The following is a 21935-nucleotide window of genomic DNA, read 5'->3' as shown; positions in this document are numbered from 1 at the left end:
TACTGTTTAAATAGCTTCTACATTTGAATTTGAATTTGCTTTGCAGCCATTAAAAAAAGTATGTTCTATACAGTATAGCCAATCATAAATCCTCTCCATGGCCTCATGGGATAGTAAAGTGTCCATCGAATTTAAACAAACTACGCTTTTGGCATACGTTAACCTGCTATATATTAAGGAAGTATTTGTTTTCAGATGCAGGGAATATCTTTATTCAGTGCAGTGTAAAGCACTGAATAAAGATCTTTTTCAGTGCTGTTGCCGATGTAACGAGTGTGTTTGTGTGTGTGTGTTAGATATTTTCTCCCAGATATCTGATACTCATGGTGCGATGGTGATGTCCAAGTTTGACCACTTCCTGCGGGAGGCGCTGAAGCCGCCCACTGGCGTATTTGAGGGGCCGTCCTTTGGCTACATGGATCACTTCGCCAGATCCTGCTTTCCTCAACAAGTAACAATTCCACACTCGTTTCTTCTCTTTCTGTTGGTAGTGGTGTTTGCATAAACCTGACTATTAATGCTCATAGGTCTGAACATTGAGTGTTAGACTGTGTGACTGATGTAATGATGAAGTAATAATACTTCAAATCATGCATCTGAACTTAAAGTTTGAACCTGGTGCCGGATTCTCAGTTACGGAAAAATTATAATCACAATGTTTTTGAGAGATCCCGCAATTGACCTTGGAAAGCCAGATATTGCTATTGTAATTTTTTTTGTGTATTGCCTTCTTATCAGTGGGTTTAATTGAACTTGAACTTCAAGTATCAAGTAACTTGAACAAGTATAGTTCAGATTTTTTTTTATATATTAAACACAAGCCCTGAATGCTACATTATACACATAGCAACATCCTATGTGTAAATGTGCAAAAGTTCTGTCATGGATGCATTTCTGAGTCTGTGTGTGTGTGTGTGTGTGTGTGTGTGTGTGTGTTTAACAGAAGAAGGTGATGCTGAACATGTTTCTGGATACTCTGATGTCAGATTCTCCTCCTCAGTGTCTCATTTGGCTTCCTCTGCTGCATCGGCTGGCAAACGTGGAGAACGGTAACACACTGAATAATAATACGCTTAATTATTCATATTACTCGCACTTATTTATGCTGCCGTGACAAAGCTAGAATTTTTACTGGTCTCCAATCATGAACATTCATTTTCTAATTTAATATTTGTATATTCCAGCACATTGAATCTGTCTCTGTTTGTCAGTCTATCATCCGGTGGCGTGTTCGTTCTGTCGGTCGGAGGGCATGATGGGATTTCGTTACCGCTGTCAGCAGTGCTTTAATTATCAGCTGTGTCAGAACTGTTTCTGGCGAGGTCATGAGAGTGGAAACCACAACAACCAGCACGAGATGAAGGAGCATTCGTCCTGGGTGAGGATCAGCTACAGTGCTCATCTCATATTTGTTTATTTATATATACTGGGCAACGAAAATCATGATTAACCATATGATTGTCTGCAATTAATCACATTATGCACAAAATTCAGTTATGCATTCAATATGTGATATGTCATATGTGTATTGTGCACTTTTTTTATTTAAAAGTACTGCTATATGAACTGAACTGCAATAAAATTTGGTTTGCAAAGACTTAAAAAATGAACAAATATATATGTAAGGAATAATTGATGACAGGCCATTGAATTATTAGAAAAATAATGCATTATTTTTCTAATAATTCAACAGTCCGGAGTCAATTATTCCACTTATAGTATGGTAACCACACCTCAAGACATCGATCCGATGATATATTTAAAGGGATTCGTCTGGTTTTTGTATTTAAATCGCTATTGTGAGTAGGATTATTTCTTCCGCGTCTCATCAAATGCCTGTTTTGCTAGTAACAAAACATTGTTTTAAAGCTGGTAATGGAGGCTTGAGCCGTTAATAGCATTCTAATGCAGTTAAGAAGACATTAGAAAGAGAGTGAGAGAGACAGAGACACACAGAGAGAAAGAAATAGAGAGAGAGCTTGTATGAATTAGGCTTACGTACCTCTGTGCGTCTCCAAACACTCTTCTGCTGCACCGTCTCTAAACAGTGCTGTTATTACATCGCTAGTGAGAAATTTCATGTGTAGGCTTAAAGTTGCTACACTATAAAGGCTAACTGATAAAATCGTCAGGGCAGCACTGACAGCACCTTTTTGTGCAAACTTTGTGACCGTTATTACTGTTAACTATGCAAAGTGATATGGAACTGTAATGCGGTCAAGAGAGCTGCCTTGAACTACATTCGCCGTTTGTTTCCCAGAAAATAATTGAACACCTCAAAACATTCGTCAGCCAATCTGATTCAAGCATTCAACTGCCCCTTAGTATGTACAGAGATGGAGACTTAAGTTTGAGACTCGGACTCAAGTGCGACTTAAGTCGCACACAAAGTGACTTCAGACTCGACTCGGACTCGAGCTACGGGACTCGTGAACAATGTTAATTTTTAGTAAACGTCTGATGAGCTCCCTGTTATTCCATCCCTCTGTTACCTATATAACCTGCCCACGTAACACGTGACGTACTACTATCTGCTGCGTGTGGGCGCAGCCACACAGAGGACAACGAATGAACAAACATGTCGACTGCTGTGCCATTCATTGTTAGCTTTGGTTTTAAAAACTTCAAACAGGACGGCACAAACAGAAGAAGTGCTCAATGCAAAATATGCAATATCAGGATAAAAGATTCAGGCTCAACCACATCAAATTTTATCAGGCATCTGAAAACGCATCCTGATAGGTCAGTAAACATGTTTAGCCAGCATTGACCATCCCTTAGCTTGCTTCTTGCTTAGCTACTACCTAAAGTTACGGGAGGTTAACTCCAAATGTCTGTCTTCCTTATGAACAATAAATGATCGTTTGATTAAAACTTGTTGTATGGTGTTCTGTAGGACCCTTTCAAAAAGTGTGGGAAAAAAACGTTTTTAAAAGTGTGGAAATTTTATATAACGATCCTTCGTTCAGTACCATGACTGCTGACGTTATTTATTTTGCTATCATCTCTGTGCTCTCTGCTCTGCATAGAGTCTGAATTTGACCACTAAAACATAAGATTAAACAAGACTGTTAATTTATATTGTAAAATCTAAAGCGCGGTTTGGCGGTCCCTCACTGAAGCTCTGGTAACTGGTTGCCATAGAAATATGACACGTGCTTGAGACTGTATTTATTATTTCTAAACATTTTGTTTTTAACAAGTTACAGGCCATAAGTTGGTCAGTTGATTCACATTTACTCTAAAAATGTTGGGCGTTTGAATGTTGTGCTATCCAGCTACTAAGTAAATAACAAATAATTGAGGATTCTCTATCATAAGGAAGTGTACAGTGCATGCAGAATTATTAGGCACGTTGATTTTCTGATCATTATTTATTCCAAGGCACAATAAAAAATTATCAAAATCAACGTGCCTAATAATTCTGCACGCCCTGTAGTGTGTTAATTTTTGTGGATAGTATGAAGAGTTCAGATGCAAAAGCCTCTAAGTGCAATCTGAAATTTTCTTCTAGAATGATAATTTTTATAAAGCTTGTATATTTAAGTTTAGTAATTTCACTTAAATTACAATAAATTTGCATTGTGATTTAAGTGAAATTATTGAACTGAAATATACAAGCTTTATAAAAATGATCATTCTAGACGAAAATTTCAGATTGCACTTAGAGGCTTTTGCATCTGAACTCTTCGTATATTTCACATTGTTTGGTTCGTTGCAATAGCGTTTTGCATTTAGCTACAATGTGATGTTTGACCATATTTGGTCTTTCTTAATTTTTGGTCTGTACTCTACAGTGTGTTCATGCTACAATGCAAAATACATATATTAACTTAAAAGTAAAGCATTCTTGGTGTTTTTGTCATTTTGCAATAGCCTGTTTACACTGATTATATACCAAAATCAAAGCTGATACTGAATGCTAATAGATAGAGTTGTTATAATAACATATTACATGCTTTGAATTCCTTATATATATAGCTATGCAGTGTTCTAAGCAGCTTGGATGGGTCGCTGTATGTGATGCAACATTTATTATAACCAGAGACTTAATATAATAACTTGGACTTGGACTCTAGCTCAGAGACTTGTGAGCATCTCTGAGTATGTATATATGTATATATAAGAATTAATAACATTTATAAAAGCTTTCTTTAGCAAATTTACATTTCTACACTACCATTCAAATCTTTGGGGTCGGTAGGATATATATATATATAGATATATATATATATATATATATCTATATATATCTATATATATATATATATCTATATATATATATATATCTATATATATATATATATATATATATATATATATATATATATATATATATATCTATATATATATATATCTATATATATATATATATATATATTAGTAAAATATTACTATGAATTAAAATTTCAATATATTGTAAAGTGTCATATGATCCTTCAGAAATCATTCTAATATGCCGATTTGCTGCTCTAAAACACATTTTTATTACTATCAATGTTGCAAATATTTGTGCTTAATATTTTTATGAAAACTGCAATGCATTTCTTTTTTCAGGATTGCTTGATTTTTATAAAGTAGAATTTACTGTCAACTTTGATCAATTTAATGCATCCTTGCTGAATAAAATAAATGTAATAACCCCAAACTTTTATGGTTGTTTTAATGTTTTCATGATGCTTTTTATTGTGCAGGCTTCCCACAGGCTGAAAAACTATTGAAATGTCTATACTAATTGTGCATTTCTTTATACAAATGAATCTGTTATTTAATCTGAAACAGTGTGAAAATATACAAGTGGACACTTTTCATGTCTTTTGGAGGTTTTTAGTTTTAGTTTTGGTTCCTCATATTTGTGTGTGTTTGTTACAGAAATCTCCAGCTAAGAAGTTGGGTCGTGCCATCAGTAAATCCTTGGGCTGTGTGCCGAGCAGAGAGCCGTCCCACCCCGTCTACCCAGAATACCCTGAGAAACCCCTCAACCTGTCCAATATAGTGTAAGACAGTCACACACACACACACACACAGAGCCCTCTGTCTGTGGCCATTTTGGAAGTGTCGGGAATGTTTCTATTGGTTCCTGACATCACATGATCACATTGTCTCTGTGGACACATTGATGAGGGTCAGACACGATCACTCGTCAGAGACAGAGAAGGAGTTTGCTTTTATTATCTGCTTTCAGACGTGAGGTCAGTTATGATTTTGTCTTCATTCTGGTGTCTGTTTGTCTCGATCTGTCTGTTTTTTCCCAGGAATCATGCTCTGTGTCTCTCTCTGTTCTGTCTGTGTTGCTTCAGTCTCTTAGTTTTGCATGACTGACCGGTGTGTGTGTGTGTGTGTGTGTGTGTGTGTGAATTTGGGTCAGTTGAACAGTATAATGTTTCATTTATCCTGAATGCATGGGTGTATGTGTAAGAGAGAAATTCTGTAAGTGTCCATGAACTTTTATTAACATCAATTCAGCTTTTAGTTAAAAGTATACTTGAGTGTATAATCACCTTATTGTTTTTTTGTAGTTCACTACAGTGTGACAAATTAAATATGACATTTTTTTTAATTATATAGATATTCCTTGTCTATCAATGAATGTGAAACTATGCATGAATAATAATGAAAATATGTTGTTTAAAATAGTTATACATACATATCTATATATGTATCTAATATACATATTATGAAATATTCAGTCTTATGTTATGTAATCTTACCTTATGTTATGGATTATATATTACATAGCCCTGCATCTTGAAAAAAACGTCTGCTGATTTGAAAGAAATAAACGTAAAAAATAAAACTTTCCATTACATAGAGCTTCTGTCTTTCTTTCTTTCTCTTTTTGTTTAAAAAAAAAAAAAATTAAAATCTTTTTATTTAATATATATTTAAGTAAATATGTGTGTATGTATGAACTTTAATGTACTTAAAATAACAAATCAGACACATTAACATAAGCAGTGAAATGTCTATGAACTGAACAAATATTTGTAACCTGACTTGGAAATTATGTCTTTATTGTGTTTTTTTCCCTGGTGATTAAGGGATAATACAAAACTTCACTTTACAAATGTTTGTCAAAAGCAAAAAAAAAAAAAAGCTACAAAATGCATCATATTTTGTTAGTAAGTGTGTTGTGTTTAAGCAAAACGGGCATTATTTTTGGAATCAGCACCTTAAAAATGAGTAAGAAGCAAGTATTTGATTTAATTCGGTCGATGTGATGCTGGGTGGTGTTGACCCATGTGATTGTGTTTTTTTTCCTCTAGTCCTCCCCGTCCAATAGGAAACATGAATGAACCAGTCCTGCCTCCGTCTGCAGGCTCCAGCCCCACGAAGAGGTGAACACCTGCTCTTGACCTTTGACCTTTCAGATCAATCAGTTCAAAGTGTTTTATATGTGAGAAATTAATTATTTGTTTCGACACTCATATATTTATTATTTCTAATACACACAGATTTCAAAATAAATATTTCTTGTTATACACAGTGTTGCGATGCCTGTAATCACTTGTAAAATACAAACTAAAATATTTCCTAATAAAGTAAATCAAGCTTATTTTTATAATGTCATATATTTTATAATTTCATATATTGGTTATTGACATTATAAGCAATTACAAGTTTAATATCAGCATTTTCAGGGTCCAATATTAAAATTGCCAACTCTCTCTCTCTCTCTCTCTCTCTCTCTCTCTCTCTCTCTCTCTCTATATATATATATATATATATATATATATATATATGTATATATATAATTTTTTTTTTTTTTTTTTTTTTTTTTTTTTTACATGCCTTGAAACGGTATTTACATTTTCATTAAAAACAGTTGCTACTATTACTACTACTTGGGTGAATGGTGAACAAACGAATCTAATTGTGATTTCTCTGTTAAAAATTGTGCTTGCTCATTTTTAAAAAGCTCTCATTCAATAATTAATAATTCATGAGTAAAAATAAATGTTTAATTTCAATTATCAACAACACTGTAAGATTGGTAGGTGTTGTTATTACAACTTTGCTGGGAAAAAGAAAAGTTTAAAAATAAAATAAATACTTTGAAAAACATTGCATATATTGTCTTTTAAAATATAGTAGCCTAGTTTTATATGGTAAAGCAATTTAATTAAAACATTTGACCAAATATCAGGTTTTAACTTTGGAATTTTTTTCTATTTTTTTTTTTTTTTCGTTTAAAATGACTAAAATTCTACAGTTAAATTGATTTGCAGTAGAAGGTCACATCAGGATGGTTTGGCTGTAATATTACGTCCTCAATGGGAAAAAATGACTTTAATAAAATGGTAAAATTATATTTTAATGATGTTTTCATATGTACTTTTTTAAATACAGTATATATAAATTTGTACAACACCACCAACCATTATTATTAGGAATCCACAATATTGGATTTGGCCTATATCAGATATGCTGATAATTTTCAACTCATTTTGGCCGATTGCCGATAGCGATATATAATTATTTTTAATTATGGTTAGTTTTTAACAAGAACTTATTTGCTAGAATTAAATAAACAAAAATAAAGTTCTTTTATAATGACAGTATATTGCAGATTAGAAAATAAGTATAAATAAAATGTATATTAGTCACTGCATATTTTTCAGAAAGATGCAATAGTCACCTCAACATTAAACATTTGTAAGTGGCCTAAAGAAAAAGAGTTGTAAAAATTCTGAGTTCATAATTTATTGAAAAAATATAACACATTACACATTAATGAATAAATCAGTAAGTATATATCAAATAATTTAAAGTGTCATGTTTTTAATTTTTTTAAAACTATAGCTTCTGACCTTTATCGGGCCAATGCCGATATTTACATTTAAAGCCATTGTCAGCAGATTCCAATATTGGTCCAATAATATACATTCCTAAAAATTATTAAATAATTAGTATTTTAATAAATGTCATTTTTTATTTGATGAAACATGTAAATTATGTTATTACATTAATTTTGGAGCATAGACACGTTGCTAATACAAATTGCAGTACTGTCTCTCATACAAAACCTGTTTGAGTCTGTAATTTGCTTTTTAATTCAATTTGTATGTGTAGACCGCCGACTCTCGCCGCAGCTCAGCGTTTGAATGAGGAACATGCTCTGATCGCAGCGTATGTGAACAAGCTCCAGAGCAGCCCACGGTGAGTGTGTGTGTGTGTGTGTGTCTCCTGAGGTTATTGTAAATGTAAATGTAATAATGTTTTCTGTGCGTGTTTGTAGTGCGTTAGACAGTCCTACCCGAACAGATGAAGAGCACAAACTCATCGCTCGTTATGCCTCTCGTCTGGCCACGGATCCTGGACACACAGGAGTGAGTTACACACATTTACTATCTCTCTCCAAATTATGCTCACTACGCATTTACAAGATGCCTTCTAGGATTGAAAAACACTTAAATCGACTTTTAACATTACGTTTATCATCAAAGAAACGTTTAGGTCTCATTTTGGGACAGTTAAGCAAATGCACAGTCATATTTGTCTATTCCTGCTCTTGTGTTTGACAGAGACCTTCGGACGTCAGCTGCGACACCAACAAACAGCAGAGAGATCTGATCATGCAGCTGGAGAGCAAGAACCGGTACTCACGCTCATGAAGATTCACATCCAGTGCTTTTGGATTTCAGTCTCAGTGAAAGAGTGTGTGAAAGGTAATGCTGTGTGTGTCTTCAGGGAGATTTTGCAGGAGATTCAGCGTTTGCGAGAGGAGCATGAACAGGCATGTCAGCCGACTCCAGAGAGAGTCCAACAAAACCCGACCCTGCTGGCAGAACTCAGGCAGCTCAGGTACCACACACACACACACACACACACACACACACACACACACACACTCACACACTCACACAAACACACACACACACACACACACACAAACACACACACATACACACAACACACACACACACACACACACACTGTCTCTCACACTCACACACACACACACACACACACATGTTGGGTTTTAGATTTACAGGGAATTTCCATAGACATAATGATTTCTATACTATATAAACTGTGTATTTTATCTCCTACCCCTGAACACAGGCTTCACAGAAAACATTGTATATTTAAAAAAACATTGTTTAGTGTTACTTCTAAGTAATTTTTCCTCATAGAGACCAGGAATGTCGCCACATGGTCAAAAAATTACACATTTTAGTGATCCTTGTGCAGACATTTGGGTTTTACAGCATGCAGTTTATCCGGACCACACACACACACACACACACACACACAGATATCAAATAGCATTGAAACTCAGATGTCCGTTTTTAATAATTTTACTAAACTTTAATTTGAGTAACTTACATCAAGTTAAACTAAATGAAAATGAGAAATGTTTCCTTAGCAACTGAACTGAACTAACTTGTTCTTGTGCTGATACATTTTTTGTATCATTTTGTATTTGTTAAAATTAGTTGATGCACTGTGAATTAAAATATGACCAATTATACTTTCATTAAATAACTTTAACAAATGGATAATATATATATATATATATATATATATATTGAAAATAATGTCAATAATGTATCTTTTAAATAATGTTTTATAATAATAAATAAAAATGATGGTAATATTTTACAATAAGTTACCGTTTGTTAATATTTTATATATTGTGTATATAATAAATAAATAAATATATAATATATATATATATATATATATATATATATATATATATATATATATATATATATATATATATATATATATATATACACATACATACACACACACACACACACACACACACACACATATATACACAGCTGATATATATATATATATATATATTTATAATTGTTAGTTCATGTTAATTCTTTACCTATTGTTAACAAACGGTAACTTATTGTAAAATATTACCATCATTTTTATTTATTATTATAAAACATTATTTAAAAGATTCATTATTGACATTATTTTCAAAAACTGTTGGGAAAATGTCATAAAATCCTAAAATAATTTCCCCCTCTAAATCACTGGAAGAAAATGTTTTTGATAATGAAATTAATTGATAAAATTATTAATTACATTACTTTTTTGACTAGACAGTTTTCCTTTTTGCCATTATTCTTCTCCCGTTGGACCAGTTCCAGTTTAATTTGTGTAGAATTGTGGAAAAGTGTTTAATTCTGCTGCACAAGTTTTGCAGGGTCACATTTTTGAAAATATTCCCTCAAATATATGTTGAATGTATATTAAATGCCAAAAAAAAAAAGGACAATTGAAGCGCTTCTCAAAATGTAAAAATAAATCTACCAAAACATGTTGTAGTTTAAATCTGAATGATGGTTTTGATTTAGGGCTTGGGTCTAATAAACCTCATTCTCTCAGAAATTGTATTTTTTGTGTGTTTCAGGCAGAGGAAGGATGAGCTGGAGCAGAGGATGTCGTCTCTTCAGGAGAGCAGGAGAGAGCTGATGGTGCAGCTGGAAGGACTCATGAAACTACTGAAGGTACAGCAGACACTCTTTCTGCTGCACTCTGATATTTCAGCCACTGGAGGGCGTCACTCTCTTTAGAGTTTATCATCTGAGCTGCTGCCTTCATCTAGTTTCCCACTTTTCACTTCTTCTCTTTTCGGATTAGAGTTGATAGAGTTAATACTTGCTCTCCTCATCTGTTTTCACTCCCTGTGTTCTTTTCCTCCATATCTTTCCTGTTCCTGCAGGATGAGGAGCAGAGACAAGCTGTAAGTGTGTGTTTTACTGTGCATGTCAGAGAAATTACTGTGTGATTTCATAAAAGACTCATTTTGCTATGCACATTTAACACAAATAAATATGTAGATAAATGGAGATTTAGACTGTAGAATAGCACAGAATGTTTTTAGAATAGCAGTTTTTGATTCGTGACCTTAAGTGTCTTAAGTGTCAGTTTTTCGAATGTATACATAATCTGAAATCTGAATAAATATGCTTTCCATCAGTGCTTTAAGTGGGCTGGTACGCACCGGTACCCAGTACCGCAACTTCCAAATATAGCTCTTGAGCGTACCGGTACGCTCATTTGGACATCTGTTTTAATAGAGGTTTTAATCCTTTGCCTGCGCTGCCGCTTTTCAGAGCACTCTTCACAATGCACACTTCCTAATTCGCTATAATAGAGTACCGACACCTCTTTTGGGCCACTTAAAGCACTGATTTGAGTCAGTTTGGGGTATGCGAATCATAGCTGTATATGGATAGGCATTTTTAACTAATTTAGTAGCTAGTTCTAATTACGTTTTCCAAGCGTGTTTAGGTGTGTTATGTGAACTCTTTTTTTTTTGTTTTAATGATGTGCCTTTTAACAGTATCAAGTATATTAAAAAACTAAACAAATCATGCCTAAAAAGTGCACGCATCTAGGCTAATGTAAAGTTACACGATGAAGTCATACTAGTGCGCGTGGCGGTGTGCATTTTGAGTGCGTTCTTTCACTGCATTATTCGGTGTATTCAAATGCATTTATGAATGCATGTGAATGATCACAAAATTTGGTTAGAAAATGTATATATTTTTATCATTTTATGTAGTTTATATCACACGAAGAGTGCCATTTCAGTTTTTCTCCAAAAGCCAGCATGATTAAAATGCGATATTAAGTTACTACAAACAATAATTTAATTACAAATACAAAATGTTGCAGAATAATGTAATATATGCATGAATAATAGCCTAAAGAACCTTTGTGCCAAAAGGGTTCTTTCTTGTCATTTTAGAACCTTTTTAGCATAAAATGTTCTTTGGAGTTGAGTAAAGAACCCTATGGTTCTATATAGAACCCCAATGAACCCTATTTTCTAAGAGTGTGTTGTCATAACGTTCACCTTGGAGATTTAAAATGTAACTTTTTTGAGACCCCAGGAGCCCAAATTCAGACCCAGAACAATAAAACCCACAGAAGAGGTGGGAGTTCAAATTAGTAATCTTTATATTACCAAACTGCAGGGAGAGGAAGAGTAGATATAAGTCATGATCTGCAAGATTAACCACAATCTGATGTGATCCGACCACCTCAGAGAAAACCAGTGTTGAGCTGCTGCAAGAGCTTTAGAAGCAGAGCAGCTTCGCTTCGCGAATCATTTGAGTCAGTTCGCGAGTTTGGAGCGGGATTGCGAATCAATTGAGTCAGTTTGGGGATCGCGAATCATTTTAGTCAGTTTGGGGATCGCGAATCATTTGAGTCAGTTTGGGAGTTCGGAGCTGGATCGCGGATCATTTGAATCAATTCGAGAGTTCGGAGCGGGTTCGCGAATCTTTTGAGTCAGTTTGGGAATCACGATCTTTTGAATCAGTTCGGGAGTTCGGAGCGGGTTTGTGAATCATTTGAGTCAGTTCGGGAGTTCAAAGCGTTATTCATTTGAGTCAGTTTGGGAGTTCAAAGCGGGTTTGCAAATCATTTGAGTCATTTTGGGAGTTCGGAGTATGGAGCGTGATTCATTTGAACCAGTTTGGGAGTTAGGAGCGGGATCGCGAATCATTTGAATCATTTTGAGAGTTCGGAGTGGGTTTGCGAATCATTTAAATCAGTTCGGAAGTTCGGAGAGGGATCGCGAATCATTTGAGATTCTGAAATTGAGTACTGCTTCAGACTCTGAGTACTAAAAGAAAAAATTCAGAATCAGCTGACTCGCTAGCTGACATCCCACCAAGCCGCAATGATATCGCTGGAGGTCAGACGCAAGCTAATGAAGAAATGCAGTAGCTCTTTCTATGGGTATTTTTTCTAAATCCTTTTGCACATTTTATTTATGTTCCGTAGTTCTTTCTAGCTCAAGCAAATCCACAAACTAATAAAAAGATTTATTATTAAAGCTGCAGTAGGGAACTTTTGACGCTCTAGCGGTTAATAAACAGAACTGCTTGCGGAAGAACATCGTAGCCAGAACTACTTCTCTCTGTTTATGTCTATGAAGAATCACAAAGGTACTGGGTTACTCTGCTGCGGTACCCCCGAAGCAATCTAAAATAGTCCGAATATAAACACTTATTATAGGTGCACCCTAGTGATTCAGGACAAGCCAAAAACACGGTTTGGAAAATGGATTCATGGTGTACTCGCTTATTATATACATTTTGAACACAAACAAAGTTACGGACTGCAGCTCTGATTGGTTGTTTTTTTACCGGGAGCGGATGAATTTCTGCAAATGGCAATAGGACACTGGGAGGAGCCAGAGGAGCTTGATTTTTTCACAGATTATCTGTCTCATATTCTACTGTCAGGACATAATGACAGGTTTAAAAAAATATGTAAAAAATATTTTTTTTACAAAAGTTCCCTACAGCACCTTTAAGGCCGCCTGTTGACTGCTGTATATAAAACCCCTTCAATATAGTTGTTGTTACCTCAGGGGATGAGGGGAATCATCAATCATCAAAAAATAATAATAATAATAATAATTCGCTATAATAGAGTACCTGCACCTCTTTAGGGCCACTTAAAGCACTGCTTTCCATTGATGTATGGTTTATTATGATCTGACAATATTTGGCTGAGATACAGCTATTTGAAAATCTGGAATCTGAGGATGCAAAAAAATCTAAATACTTAGAAAATCACCTTTACCATTGTCCAAATTAAGTTCTGAGCAATGCATATTACTAATAAATAATTATGTTTTGATTTATTTAGATTAGGAAATGTCCAAAATATCTTCATGGAACATGATCTTTACTTAATATCCTAATGATATTTGGCATAAAATAAAAATTTATAATTTTGACCCATACAATGTTTTTTTAGGCTATTGCTACAAATATACCCCAGAGACTTAAGACTGGTTTTGTGCTCAAGACTCACATTTATGAGTAAAATAAGGTACTACAACATTATATTTAAGTTGCTATGTTGCTAAATAATCACAATGCCATAGTTTGAGTTTACATGCCTCAAAAATCAGACAATCACATATGTATATTAACTAAGGTTTTTATAAAACCTAGCACCTTCAGAATTCAAGCTTGAGGTCTTGACTGAGTGTCATTTATCTTGTAGAACTAAATGTGTAAGTCTTTTCACATTAATACATTACTAGATAGATCTTATTTTACCCATAAATGAAAAATTGCTATTGTAAAAATCCACAGAAAATTCTGCGCTGGCCTGAAATTAACATTTGTGATTGATTTTTTTCTATAAATTTAGAGTATAATTTACTATATTTTACATATATTTTAAGTGACAAAAATTTACAAAATTAATAAAATCCAGTCAAACCAATTTAGTGAAATAAAGTGTATTCCTGGCAGTGTTATTATTTTTATTAGTAATAAAGCTGAAATATATATGAAAAACATTAGCTTAAAAAAAAGAAAAATAAATGTTGCCTTGGCCACTAACTGAAATAAACATGTTAAAGCTGAAGTACTAAAATTACTCAATCTAAAACTGAAATATATATAAAATTAAATAGAAATATTAAAAGACAGAAACTTATAAAAAATAACAGAAGCCAATAAAATGGCTAAGAATGTAACTAATAAAATTACAACATAAAATTACTAAAATTAAAATAAAAGCTGATTCAAAATGTGAAATTATACTATTATAGTATATAAATAAAATAACACTGCTCACTCATTCCTAATATTATGAAAAAAGAAACATTACAGCTAATATGATTTCCATCTATAAACCTGCTGCTTGTACTATTTTAGCAGTGTATTAGTACATGAACATGGGGATATGAAAATGCTCTGTTTGAGTGTGCATGTGAGACAAATTGTTCAGTGTCTCTTGCTTGTTTATGTGAAAGTTCCTTTCCATTGTTTTTCTTTTTTTTTCATTTAGAAGTATTTATCTTTTTCTTTTCCTCCCGATGTTTAACTTCCAGTGTCTGCTGTAACCTCACAAAAAATATGAATGCATCTTTTTAAGTGTTAGTAGGAGTAGCACATATTTTAAGACTTAAGTGTTCCATAAAAATGTAAGTTGTTTTGTTTCAGCAATCCTTTCTTTGCCATTTGCTTTATTTTTTTACCCAGCCTCTCTTATTTCAGTTTGGCTTTAGTTTTGATGTGAATATGCGTTCACACACAGTCAGATCAGTCAGTAGTTTTTAGTGCTAGCAGAAAGGTTTAGCAGGTGTGTCTCGTACAATATGAACTTTTCATTCTCTCTCTTCAGGCTCAAGCCGCTGGCTCCTCCCCCAGCCACGCCTCCCCTCGTTCTATGCAGATGCCCATTCGCTCTCTCTCATCAGGCCCCACCCCCACACAAGGACACGTCCCCACCCACGGGCCCCAGGACTCTTTAGCTGGAGTGGGTGGAGATGTTCAGGAAGCATTTGCTCAGGGTAACCTCTTAATTTATTACTTTAACACAAAAGAGAATACTGTGTTTTTTATTTTCTGACAAGCAACAAGCATTTTTGTCGGTCACATGATTCAGATTGTGAGTAGCCCAACCCATTGTGACACCTCATAAATCCAAAATAGTTAATCTGTAGATTAGGCAGTTCATGCATCTTTCGTAGTGTGTAACAATTCAGTGATTTGAGCCTTTTTTAACTCAATAAACTTACAAAACATACAGGACCTCGCAGAAACCTGCGAAATGATCTTCTGGTGGCAGCAGACTCCATCACAAACACCATGTCTTCACTGGTCAAAGAGCTCAACTCAGGTACGATCACGATGCATTGTGGGTAATCTGTGTTCTCACAGCTATGACAGAGAAATGGTGTGAGAATTTCAGGTTACCTGTTAATTGAAACAGACACACAATCCTTTTCAGTTGGACTATATTAATAATAAACTAGCTAAACTACTAAAAAGTAAACACACACACACATTTTTGGACATTCTGATGCCATTATAGCATTTGAATATAGAGATGTAAATGTATTGGTTCATGAGGGTTATTATAGTTAACTAAATCTGAACGCATTTAATATTTTGTTATTGAAATAAAGCTTTTAGGTGACATTAAATGCCAAGCAAACATTTCTCATTTTCCTTCAAACACTTGATTTATTAAAATGTTTAAACTGAAATACAGATTTTATAAAAGATATAGATATATAACATGCAACAAAATTACTAAAACTAACTAAAATAAAATAAAAAATCTATTAAAAATTACCATAATAAAATCAATGATATTATCTCAGTTATATGAGTACCTTCATTACCTGTTAAATTAGCATAATTTATATACTATTATAATATTTATTAATATTTTTATTTGCTTTAATTTGTAATTTTCAGATTTTATATCAATAAGTTTACTTTATATTTAAGTAATTTTTTTAAGTGCATTTCTAATTTTAATTATTTTTGTACAAATTAGATTTGAGCCTTTTATTATTTTTTTAGTTTTAGTAATTCTAGTACTTTTAACTTATTTTATTTAAGTTGGTGGCCAAGGCAACTTTATAAAAATAAATCTAATTAATATTATTATCTCAGCTTTATTTAAATGAAATAGAACGATTTGTATTCAATTTTTTAATAAAATATTAAACAATAAATATTAAAACAATAGTTAAAATTATTAAAATGTCTCTAGACAAAACATTGTTACAAAACTGGAGTGTATGCTTTTTGATTAATTAATTTTTTATATACAAACAAAATATAATATTTTCTGTTGTCTTTAGTAGAAGATGGAGAAGAGGATGAGAGACTGCTGCAAAATGGCAAAGACAGAGGTATTACCCTCCACATCAGAACTACATTACCCAGAATGCATCTGTGCTCCTGAATGCAGACCTGGTTACATGAACATCAAGGATTTCATTAGATTTATCCTCTCTGCACACAACAAAAGCTCATAATGTTTTATGGGGCGGGGGTGTGTGTGTCTGGCGTGTGTCTGTTCTGTCTGAGGGGGCTCGTTAGTGCTTAATTACTCGTTAGTATTAACGAGGAGGCTGTTTATGAGTGTGTGGAGGGGTGCTGGATGTTTTTTTAACTACTTCCTGTAGGGTCAGAGGGTTCCAGCACACTGAACCTTTATGAGCCGAACCCGTACTGGGAAACACCTTCATTATCGCGCTCGTTCTTTCTCTTTCTCTGCTGTGTTCATTCATCTCTCCATCCAGCTCATGTTTTATTGGTCTGCTTCTGATGGCCTTTCTCTGCTAGTTTCAGACGCCATCACTCAAATTAGGCTCTGAGCAGAAGTTTGCTCAAAATTGCTGGAGCTGGAATCGTTTACTGAGTGAATATTTCCTGGAGAGCAGCACTTAAAACATGTTTCTGGTAAAATGCCCTAATGACTATTAGATTATTGATCATTATATATGTGTACTTATGGTATCTTGCATTTACAGGCTCATTTTTTTTTAAAGAATTTGTTTGAAAAATGTGTAAAAGAAAATTAAAATAGGATCTCAAACTAAATTAACAAATAATTTAAACTTGATATTTCTGCAAATATACATTTTTCAAGTATTTTACACAAACACATACACACACACCTTTCAAGATTTTGAATGTTTTAAAAAAATCTCTTTTATTCTCACCAAGGCTGCATTTATTTCATCAAAATACAGTAAAAACAGTAAAATTGTGAAATATTCTTACAATTTAAATTACCCATTTTTTATTGTATTATATTATAAAATAGAATTTATTCCTGTGATGCAACACTGAATATTCAGCATCATCATTCAGTCTAGTATCATATCTAGTCTTCAGTGTCACACGATCCTTCAGAAATTATTTTTGATCAATTTAATGTGTACTTGAATAAAAGCAATAATTCATTTAAAAAAAAAACTTACAGTTGGGAACATATGTACATAAAGAAAAAAAGTAACTGTATTAGTTAATGAAGCTGGTGTCAGCATTTTTTTTTGTCATTATTTATGCATATGATAACGAGGGGCTCAAAAGCCAGCTGTTTTATATGCACAATTAGAAGGTCTATTTAATTAAAACACTATGTAGGTTAAACAAGGGTTAAGTATCAACTCAATTAGTTACTGTACTTAGCTGAAGCAGCTTTACTAATTCCAGATAAGAGAATTAATGGATCACCAGAGACTTCCAGACAATGTCTCTCTGTGTCTGAATATTACAGCTTTTGCAGTATGTTAGCAGATATTATCTTTATTAACCCTATTAAGTCTACTGCATCTTATTTAATGGGCAAATTTCTACAGCCTTTAAATGATCAATATGTTTAAAACTGCAGAAAATCCTGTTATACGTAATATATACTACATGCATTCTGTCACCTGACTGATCTTTTATGCTTTTTTAGCAAGTTTGCATTTTAGTATAATTGTAAATATGTCCACCTTCAGCTTGTGGATGATTTTTTTGCTTTAAAATCTTTACTGATTATTGTCAAGTATGCATAAGAATAACTTTTGCCTTGTTTGTGTGCATTGTTAGCAATTAAATGCTTGACTGAAGCAACTTTGGCTACTTAATTATACATGCATAATTTATTTGAAGAATCGTGTTCAAATCTGAGTGTCAAATATAATCAGCATGCTTTCTGGGAAGTTTTATTTGTTCACCTCTCAATCAACATTGTATTGCATTGCATCATTTTTTGATTATAAAACTAAACATTTAAGTCTTAAATCTTACTAAAGACGTATTATGGCCAGATATAGAGTGACAACATATTTGTATGCAGTTTATGTAAGACTGATCTCTTTGTTTTACATTATAAGCTGTTAGAATTACATCCTGCTTTTTGTCCATATACATATCAGAGTAGAACTGAAATGTTTCCCCTCAAAAAGCTCCGTATTCTCACTATATCCTACTTTTTGAGCCAAAAACCTGATATATCTGATATGACACAAATTATGAAACGTGTTTTAGTTCCAATGCAGAAAAATCTTCGTCTTTTTTTTTTTTTTTTTTTTTTTTTTATATGTGAGGTTTTACAAGGTTAAAGTGAATCTTTGACATTAAAATTATAATTTTGAGTTTTGTTTTCCAGGTTAAGACAAAAATGAAGCAAGCAGTGCCATGTGAGTATCACCCAGCATTAGATCTGTAGGTGTGTTGATTAAACTAATTTTTTATTTTTTATTTTTTTGCATTATTTCAGGTGTGGCATCACCATGCAAACACATCACCACAAAGACAATGACCTCTGAACCCAGACTTGGCCAATCAGAGCGTGTTCAGGGATTTGATGTGGAGTGCTTGAGAAGGAAAATGTTTTGTTGTTTTTAGTGTTTTTACCCGTCTTTGTTTTTAAGATAGAGATGCAGTTTTAACGGTCTGTGTTGCGGACCTGCTAGTTCGAATAATTATTCTCGTTTGAATTTTGTAGCTGATTTTGTTCAAATTTGAAAGCTTTAGAAAAAACAAACACCCAAAGATGTGTCAGATCTGACGAGAACGAGACTGAATGGACTGAGGTTGGAACACAATAGAAAGTGATGCATGATTGATGGACGAGCGTGATGAGTTGATTGGCTGGCTGGGGTATGTGGGCGTGGTTTGTTGGATGTGGGTGTGGTCATGTTGTTTTCAGGAATGAGGTTGCTGCAAATGCAGTATAAATGATTCTTCTAAAGAACTAAATTAAAGAAAGGGTCGAGTTCATTACTGTAATTTATTTTTGATTTACTTTTTTATTTATTTTCAGTAGACGGACAGCATTTTAGCAGCTTTTCAGTGTACATTTGAGGAAATATTTTGGTCATTTCAAATGTTTGAGTTCAGAAGTCCAGTTCAGCATTTATGTATATTTAAGATCAAATTGATTTAGTTTTATAGATTTTCAAATAGGTACATTAATGAAGAGGTGGATGTACTGTGCTCCTATTACTGGAGAGGTTTACTAATCGTTTTGTTGATTTCTTCTTTCTAGAAGCAATGTTTGTAGTCAATATTTCCTATGAATGGACATTTCTTACCTACAAACATTTGCGCTCACGTCTGACCTGCTGTGTGTTTTTCTGGATGTGTGTGTACTTTTGTGCCTTTCTACAGTTGTGTGTTTGTGTAAAGCTGGAATGTGAATCATATTGATGCCTTCATTTCATTTTAATCTTAAATATCTGCCAAAAATGACTTGGTGGTTTAGTTTGTTTGAAGTCTTTCATCATATTTACTCTTGACTTTTGGGTTAAACTTTAGTCCATATTTAGTTTTTTTTTTTTTCCGCTAAGTTAATTCATGGAGTCATTTGTTTCTGGACCTCTGCATCATGTGATTCTACCTGCGGTACATGGGGCTTAATGACATCACTTCCTGTGCCCTTCGGATCAAGATCTCTTCTGTGAAAGTTGGCTGGTTTGGTGCAGGAGATCATTACGGTGCCGGTAGCCGCAGTGTTTTCGCTCTTTGCACCGAACAACTTTAATATTTTTTTAAGAAGCAAATTTTACTGAAATGAGGCTGTGATTTACATGCATGTGATTTCAAGTGATGATTTGTTGTGTTCAGAATAAATGATATCTTGAAAACAAACCAAAAGACTGGAGTATTTTTTTCTTTTCTCTTTAATATTGACCCCTTTTTCCACTATGGAATAAAAAAAATTACAATTGTGACTTTTTATCTCACAATTCTAAGAAAATTTAAATTGAGAGATATATACTCTGAATTGCAGATATAAAATTGCAATTCTGAGGGGGGGATAGGAATTCTCACAATTAATTTTTATATATTGCAATTACAAAATTATTTTTTTTTTTACAAAAAAGTTTTAAAAGAAATAAATTAGAAAAAGGTTGTGACTTATCTCAAAGTTGGACTTTGTTTCTCAAAATTCTGAGAAAACAAAATCTAAATTGTGAAATAAAAATTCAGAACTGCGATAAAAACTTGGTCAAAATTGTGAGGACTGAGAATTGCGAGAAAATTCTTAGTCGTCTCACAATTCTTTGTGTATAACTGAATTGTGAACTGTGAGGTTTAAGCACAACATTTTTCTGATAAGAAGTTGCAGATATGATATTTTGTTTGGTTCTTGTTTGTATTCTACTGTGGAAACAGATTTCCATACTCTTGTAATATGATGCTCTCAGTGGTTGTGGCCATATTTGCATACTACTTCTATGCACTAAAAGCATGTACTTCTCAGTATCTTCTCTTTGTATAAGTTTGTATATATACTTCTCTTTACTCTTTGTAGGAGTTGCATGTTTGTTCTGTTGTCACAGTATAAGTGAGATCTGAGAGCTGTAAACTCCTCACAATGAGTACCTGTGTGTGTGTGTGTGTGTGTGTGTGTGTGTGAGAGAGAGAGAGAGAGAGAGATGGGCAGTCGGAGGGTCTCGGCACGCTGCCAGCGTGAGCAGGCATGACGTGGAATGAATTTTAATGAGAGCAGCATGAACAGACGTGTACTCTGGGGGAAATCTGTGTGTGACAGAATAAGACGCTGCAGAGATTCACTCAAGGACACCATTCCTCGCCTGTCTCGCTTTCCCTGTCTGTCTGTCTCTCTCTCTCTTACAGTTATATTATTCTGCATTTGGCCCATTGGAGAGGTCAAATCCCCTCAAAAAAATGGTACCATGGTTATACAAATGTATTACATGGTACTGAATGATTGGCATTTTTGCTTGGACTTTATTTTATGGTGCCCTTGTTACAGTATTTATACATTTAAGTACAGAGTAATATTAAAGAACTACATGCACTGACTATATGGTAAGGGTTAGGATGAGGGTTTGGTTTACACTTGTATGTAATTATGCATAATTTATTGTTATTACCATATATATATATATGGTGGTGTTTTAAAATTGAGGAGGCAGTTATATATATATATATATATATATATATATATATATATATATATATATATATATGAATATGAAAAATTTATATTTTACCTAATAAAATAGAAACACATTGTTTTACATTGTAATAATATTTAACAATGTTATTTAATTATTATTTAATACCATCAAATAAAAAAAAATTCACATCTTTATCCGTTTATCAGTGTGTTAGAAATATATAGAAAAATAAATACCTATACATACGTTCACT

The 21935-nt window shown here is 33.4% G+C and overlaps 1 protein-coding gene across 4 annotated transcripts in view; it reads left to right on the top strand.

The window, feature by feature from the left end:
* The window catches only part of LOC113120662 (dystrobrevin beta-like), a 29612-nt gene extending 10071 nt beyond the window's left edge, over nucleotides 1-19541 (top strand). For 2 of the 4 annotated variants that reach the window (XM_026290619.1, XM_026290620.1), the window contains exons 7-22: nucleotides 297-451; nucleotides 944-1049; nucleotides 1212-1378; nucleotides 4873-4997; nucleotides 6267-6338; nucleotides 8074-8160; nucleotides 8240-8330; nucleotides 8526-8599; nucleotides 8692-8805; nucleotides 10385-10481; nucleotides 10697-10717; nucleotides 15139-15307; nucleotides 15547-15636; nucleotides 16613-16663; nucleotides 18919-18949; nucleotides 19030-19541. In XM_026290619.1, the coding sequence (XP_026146404.1) occupies nucleotides 297-451; nucleotides 944-1049; nucleotides 1212-1378; nucleotides 4873-4997; nucleotides 6267-6338; nucleotides 8074-8160; nucleotides 8240-8330; nucleotides 8526-8599; nucleotides 8692-8805; nucleotides 10385-10481; nucleotides 10697-10717; nucleotides 15139-15307; nucleotides 15547-15636; nucleotides 16613-16663; nucleotides 18919-18923 (1424 nt within the window). In that variant the 3' untranslated portion in view covers nucleotides 18924-18949; nucleotides 19030-19541. The remainder of the gene's footprint in view (nucleotides 1-296; nucleotides 452-943; nucleotides 1050-1211; nucleotides 1379-4872; nucleotides 4998-6266; nucleotides 6339-8073; nucleotides 8161-8239; nucleotides 8331-8525; nucleotides 8600-8691; nucleotides 8806-10384; nucleotides 10482-10696; nucleotides 10718-15138; nucleotides 15308-15546; nucleotides 15637-16612; nucleotides 16664-18918; nucleotides 18950-19029) is intronic. The other 2 variants (XM_026290622.1, XM_026290623.1) reach the window with 2 other exon arrangements.
* Nucleotides 19542-21935: the final 2394 nt, after the last annotated feature.

Source organism: Carassius auratus, chromosome 20, assembly GCF_003368295.1.
Source record: "Carassius auratus strain Wakin chromosome 20, ASM336829v1, whole genome shotgun sequence".
Classification (NCBI taxonomy): Eukaryota; Metazoa; Chordata; class Actinopteri; order Cypriniformes; family Cyprinidae; genus Carassius; species Carassius auratus.
This window is presented reverse-complemented; position numbering and strand designations above follow the sequence as displayed.